The sequence below is a fragment of the Gavialis gangeticus genome, unplaced genomic scaffold, assembly GCF_001723915.1.
Source record: "Gavialis gangeticus isolate Ggan-Ray unplaced genomic scaffold, GavGan_comp1, whole genome shotgun sequence".
Taxonomy (NCBI): domain Eukaryota; kingdom Metazoa; phylum Chordata; order Crocodylia; family Gavialidae; genus Gavialis; species Gavialis gangeticus.
Window position 1 is genome coordinate 111,767,916 of NW_017728992.1, and position 6,932 is coordinate 111,774,847.

The window sequence follows — 6,932 nt, forward strand, 5'->3', positions numbered from 1 at the left end:
TCATACCTGCTGCCCCCCACTGCCCCGTGCTGCATGGGGGGCTCTGCCATGAGCCCTCAGAGGCCCTGATTGCTGTGGCCAGAGCAGGTGAGTGCGGAGCTGCTGCTGCTGTTTTTTTTTTTTTTAAAGTGCTGGGAGGCTGGGGCTGGCCAGGGCAGCAATGGAGGATGCTTCTGCCAAGGCTGGGTGGTGGTGGGCTGTTCCAGTATCTTGTTAATGTGGGGAGCACTAATTGGGTGGGTACTCTGAGAGCATTGACTTTATCAGGAGTCAGAAGTTGAACCAGATGACTGACCGTATTCGAAGTAAAGAATTGAACAAAGATAGTAGAAACCTTTATTTGCACACCAGAAATTAAACAAAATTAAATAAACCACATCTTTTATAAGATAACGATGTGCAATTACTACATAACAGTATTTTTTTTTTTTTACTACTGTAACAGTGTATGAGCTGTGAAAAAAATCAATTTCTAAGTAAAAAAAAAACTTGGCTTTAAGTTGGATTTTCAGAGCTTGACTGAGAACTTTTGGATGACAAAACGCGGATCCGTACGACCCTGTGCTGATCCCTGTCAGGGGTAGGAGCAGGACTGATGACCAGCAAGCATAGAATTGTTTCCAGGAGCTCGGTCATTATTTGCCGGTCCTGCCAGGTCCTGGAATGCCTCCTGGACTCATTGTGGTTCCTTTCATGCATCGGTGGCAGCCTGCCTTGGTAGCTTGCATGTCATTGCAAGTGGAGCTGAAAATCAGGAAATGTGGGAAGTAGAGTGAAATAAAGACTCTCGGTGCTTGAAAAAGATGCACTCAGTGAATCTTGCGAGTGGATAAGAAGCTGTTGGCCCAAAATGAGTGAGAAGGTGTACCTGGCCATGGATGGTAGCAGGCCCTGATTGGCTGCAAACAAGTGTCTGCCCCCTGTGGCCACACCTCCCTGCTGTGGCTTGTCCTGTAGCTCCATACACTTCCCACTAACTCCTGGGGTCTTTAAAGTACTATCTTATAGCCTTTGCGACTGTTGCAAGTTTTGGCACCAGGCACAGTCAAGCCACGGAGGGGGGGTCTGTCTGCACCTTTGGCAACTAACTTTTTGTATCTTATAGGCGTGCTTGTTCTGGATGTGTTTTAGCCTTGCTAGGTCCTTTAGCCCTGTGTAGGCCGTGGCACAGTAGCAAGCTGCCCCGTGACCCATGTGTCAAGACACCACTCCAAGTGGCACATGGTTCCTGTAACCACTCCTTCTCTAAAAACTTGGTGTTTTTGGTTTTTTGGGAATTACCCCTGAAATCTGTCAAGTGCTCAGTGGAAAAAAGGTAGGCACTGAGCAGAAGACTGAATGAATGAACCCTGAACCCCAAGGGTGGCCAGTCACCCCTCCCAGCCGAAAGCATCTTCCACGTCAAAACCACACCAGCGCCCCCACAGTAGACCCCCCACTACCAACAGATGCCTTCACCCAAGGGAACTTTAGGGACCATTTAAACTCCTATTAGATGTTCAGATGCTCAGAGAAGAACCCACACAACTTGGCCACCAGCCCTCACCTGCTCTATTGCAATTTTTGGTGCCAGTTAGTGGCGTGTTTGCCCAACAGGGTCAGACTTCTTTACACCAGGCATGGCACAGCAGCCATGGGGGAAGCCACTGTCTCTGCACTCCATAAAATCCCTGTCCATGCACAACAGAAGGATATACAGTGACCCACGTGTCAAGACATTGCTCCCGGGGGTCCCTGGTTGACTGACTAACTACCTGCCTGCCTGGGAGCCCACCTGCCTCTTCCCTTGTGTGGGGCAGGCACAAGCCTTGGGTCTGGCTTGTGCTTCAAACTTTAGTCACCAGGGATAATGAGGAAGAGTGTCTACTCTCCTGGAACTGTAGGTCAGCTTTGGAGGAGGGAAGAGGGGGGCTGCACACCAAAAAACCCAATGTTATGATGCCTGCAGGCTAGTATCCACCATCCGGAGACCAGGCGCCTGCTTACTTCTTTAAATACAATTAAAACCATGCTCAGCAGCCAACGTAAAGTGGGCAATCAGTTATTAACCCCGAACCCTGAACTAAGGGAACAGGATACAACTTTCACTGGCACAGGTCATTTTTAATCCATTGACCGGGTTTGCAACACCACTCACAGTATTAACCCCAAGTTAGGTGACCAACATTCAACAGCATGTTTGATTGTGTGGTATTTCTATAATAGTGCTGAGGGGGTCAGGGTACACCACGCACAGCATTATCCCTGATAATGGAGAAGGGAGCACATAAAGCAGACACTGATCAATCAACAAGAGCCTGTGATCACCCTCATCTGCAAGCCCCCAGTTCACCCTGGGGCCCTTTGGACACCCACCACACCAAGTGAAATAGGAGATGACAACAACAGATCAATGTATTTGAATTCTGTATTTAATAAAATAATAATAAGGGATCAGCAGAGGATTGATTCATATCAGACACTGCAGCTATACCTGGTGTCTTAAAACATTCTTTACACACAAAAACCTGCAAATAATAGTGACACTTGGTGGACAAGGGGGCTCTCTACACAAAAAGTGTTGCTACACCTGATGGACAAAAAGGGCATACTACATGTCATTCAGTGATTTGCCATGTACACGTGACAAATTAATGATGGCACTCTTCCAAGTTGCGTTGTTGCGAACTAAGCTACAGCAGGATGGGGATTAGTTTGTAACAATGCAAACTCATTTAAATTGCTAGGAACTTGGATACATGGAAAGTGTGATGCCATTAATCCACACAGGGAAATTTTCATCGTGTACATTGTCTGGGCATCCCGTGCACAAGCAGCCACTGTGAGTAGCATTTTTATTTTGCAAGTAGATTCATTGGTTGCCATGGAACAATAAACACTACTCAATGTGATTTGAAGATGTATCCCAGTTTCTGCCAGCTTTATTAGTGGTGAACAGTACTGAATTCTGCATGCAGTCTTTTTTATTTTTTGCAGAAATGCAGAATATAGCCCACAGGTTTTTATTTGGTCTAAGGCGCTGGGAATGATATCTTATGTACATTACTGCCTGAACTCTGTGTGATGCCATTAAGAATGGAGCAGTGTGTTGTTCAGGAGGACTGGTCCAATGAACACAAGAATTTTAATTTATCTTGGGGCAGGTGCATATCCAGGCCAGTTAGTAATGGCAAAACTCATTGTTATTTCCTGGGTATTTTATACTTCATGCCAAGCGAACAGTCAGTTCAGCTTATTTGCACCTAAGCAGGCAACCACATCACAGGCACTAAACAACCCATTTACTAGGTCTCTTGCGGAGGATAACAACCAGAATTTGTGGAGCTGATTTTTTTTCTTTCTCTGCTAGAGGGGACGCATTCCAAGGTTGAAAGGTAGATTGGTGTGAAGGAGGCTATGGACAGGTCTCCACTTTTGTTTTACTCACCTGTACATAAGGTATTCTGGTATCCATGTTGATTAGCAATTTAACACCATTAGCAGTGAATAAATTCCTGAAAGAGAATGACAACAGAAGAATAAAACACCCTTGAGCCAAGTCCATAGCTGACATAGGTCGGGGCAGCTCTTTTGGTCCAGATCTGGCACATAACATTTCTGTTGCATTAGCATTTAGCAGTGATTATCTTTATTGTACATTGTGCCCCACCCTCAGTAATAGTGGTACATGTATGTGATTGCAACTATTGTATAATAAAGCTTCTTTCCCTCAGACTTTGCACCTTGTGTTGAAGATGTTAACCAGGACTGGGAAAATCATTTATGGTTTGTGAGAAGTCTTCAAAGATTCACCCCAAATTTGTCACCTCCACTCTTGAAAACTGCTGTGATGTTGAGCAGATGCCTGAATTTTTCTGGAGTACTCCAATTTATACTGCCTAAACCAGGCCTCCATTGTGCAATGTTTCAGTTCAGATTAAGGTTTTTTTTTAAACTTTTTTTTTAATGAGAAAAAGTCATGAAGGTTGATGAATGGCTTTTCCAACATCCTAAAAATATCACACTATGCATATGGTTGAATTTATCATGTATCTTGCACACAGAGAGGCAATGCTTGATAAGCAATTTTATTGGGTAATTACATTTTTTTATATTCACAAATAAAACAGATTGATTACCATCTTGAAGTAATTTACTAACACATTATAAACTCGTCAAATGCTTACATGGTACAGTATGCCTTGTTTCCTGTTTACCAAATAATCCTTTAGCTGTCTGTTTTGTATCTTTCAGGTTAAACCTGGAATTATTCTCTGCCAGAGATGTCATGGAGCCTTGTGTCAGAGTCCTTCACTTAAAAGAAAAAATTGTTTCATTGGCTCAGCTCCTTGCTAACACCAGCCATGGTGGATTCCCAGTGGTTTACAAATCTGAGCCAGACCAAGCAGAGGTGTTCCTGGGAACGATTACAAGGTAAAACATTATCAGATGAGTATTTGATATTATGTGGCCTTTTTTGGACAACATTCAAATTTTCGTTTAACACACTGTGCTTATGAAGTTTATATGATGTGAAGACAGAACTAGTTTATGCTTTCATTGTGGTCAATGGCAAATATCCTTTTGATTTGTTGGGTTGGGACCATAGAGCATATCATATCATATCATATCATATGTTGCTTAACAACTCCTAAGAATTGTTGCTTTGTGGATCATTGAAAACAAGGGGGAATGACCCCAAATCCTTGGTGACTCACTTGAATTCTAATGCCAAAAGAATGAGATCAAACTCATAAAAATATAGTAAGTCAAGAGAAAATTAGCCTGCTCAGCAATCACAATCATTTGCCTTTATTTATGCTTTTACTGGAATTAGTCTATTAAGATAAAATGTTTCACAATCAGGATGAAACAACAAAGGCTGAAGCACAAGCACTGGATTATAGCAAACAGGAATTAAGCTAAGCAAGTGCTGACCTGTGAGGACTATCAAAGGGTAAAGAACATCTCCCAATAAGGAAATTATTGCTGGAACTCCTTTTTGTTATACTGCAAGAGTGACTCCAGCATTGCAGAAGTGATTCTGAAGACTCCTTTCCATTCTTCGGGAAGAAGAAAAAGCAGCTTAATTACAACTTTGTATATTCTAGAGCAGTTGTTCTCAACCTGTGGTCCGCTGAGCCCTGGGGGTCTGCAGACCATACAAGGGGTCCCCAAAAATGGCTATGATCAATCAAAAGTATGTGACTACTCACACTTACAATTCGAAAGGGTCTGTACCTCCATTCAGAATTTCCAATGGGGTCTATCCCTCCATTCAATTTTTTTTTAGGGGTCCACAAATGGAAAAAAAGGTTGAAAACCACTGACCTAGAGGAAAGTTGAAGGAAAAAAGGAAAATAAATGAAAACAAGTATAAAAATGATTGCCAATAGGATTTAACTGATTAACGGCCAATAAAATATTAATCCATAAATTTTGTCATAACATAAAAACACAGCATCTAAGTTTAATAATATTAGTTTTTTTTCATTTACATAGTATCTTTCATTTCCGTGGTCTCTAGGACTCTTCAGTTTTTAAAAACTTTCAATAGAGAAGCGTCTCATCATTTGCTGTTGGAATGTAACCACCTCTGGGGTGGAAGACCAAAGCTGTCAAACAGCAACCCAAGGATATAAACAATACGGTGTCCAGCTGAATCTGTAGAATTAAGTCAGAGGAGAGTTAGCTGAAATTTGGCTAGGAATCATGTCTCTATTCTTATAAAAAGTGCTGGAAAATTTTTTTTATGAACCACTTGCAGTCAGGTTACATTACCTTACCTGATGGCTTTGGGTTAGGTAAAGCTTAGCTGAACATTTTGTGAATATTTGATTAAGTAAAACCTGTGATTGTGCTTCACTGACAGGAAAACCTTTCTGTGGGATTCCCACAGAGAAGGAAATAGCTGCTTTGAATGGGAGAATCTGCTGTTAGGGATTGCTTGGCATGCAGTTTTCCAAGACTACAGGCGCCAATAAATGCAATGCCACATAGGTATTACTGCCTGGCTTGTTGTTGCTATCATTAATGTTATTAATAAGGGATGTGCTGAAGCATTGGAACACAAATCTTATGGTTGACAGACTGTAGCCTGCACCAGTTTGAAGATGTTATATAATATAAACTGAACCATTCATTTTTCCCCCAGCTGTCCACTGCAATAAAATTGGAGCTCATGCTAACAACTGATCCAGCCAAAGTGCTTTTTAAATTTAATTTACAGTCTTATTGTTTCTCTTGTTAACTCATCATGTTACCTTGTGGTGAGAGTTGTAGGCTGTTGATTACATTCCAAGTTTGTGTAAATATTTAATTCTTGATGCAACACAGTAGGGACGCGAGGCAGTGAAGCTGCAGGGTGGTGGGCGGGGGGCGGGGGTGTGGGTGGAATCACCCTTATGTCCCAATTTTGTTGAGGTTGAAGAAGAAATAGTAAAGAATCTTTTGGCTGCTTGAATGTTTGTCACTCTCCAGAGATTGGCCAAGAGACCTGCTGGGTGCCAGTGTTTTCTGAGAACCCCTTGGCATCGCTCCTCTGCCCAGTGTCAGTTACTCTTAAGGGTTTCACAGAGCGGCTTGTGCTTCTTTGTTGGAGTGAAAGTTGTGGAAAACTGTGCTGTGTTTCTGTGATCGCTCTCACCCTCATGAATGGAAGTCTTTGTAGTCATTGTCTGAATGTAGCTCTTAAAATGTTGAAGTGTCTCGTTAATGATCACAAATAGGATTTGGCTTTACTCTCTTATTCAAAAGAGGGCATCTCTAGCAACACAGTGCCTTGTAAGACGCAGAAATGGGTTAGAACTGCTTTAGAGGGCAGGGCTTTATTAATTTGTTTTCAGTCATCAATTTCTGCAGTCCCACAGGCAAGTATCGTTATTTGCCTGATCTTGTGTATGGTGAGAGAGTTGGGCCCTCTCAGAGGTCGAGAGAGGCCTGGGCCACTTCCA

General features: G+C 42.5%; 1 protein-coding gene across 2 annotated transcripts in view; it reads left to right on the forward strand.

The window, feature by feature from the left end:
- LOC109304449 (chloride transport protein 6-like) overlaps positions 1-6,932 on the forward strand; it is a 202,522-nt gene that overhangs the window by 162,664 nt on the left and 32,926 nt on the right. For both annotated transcript variants that reach the window (XM_019527052.1, XM_019527044.1), the window contains exon 13: positions 4,234-4,413. In XM_019527052.1, coding sequence (XP_019382597.1) covers positions 4,234-4,413 — 180 coding nt within the window. The remainder of the gene's footprint in view (positions 1-4,233; positions 4,414-6,932) is intronic.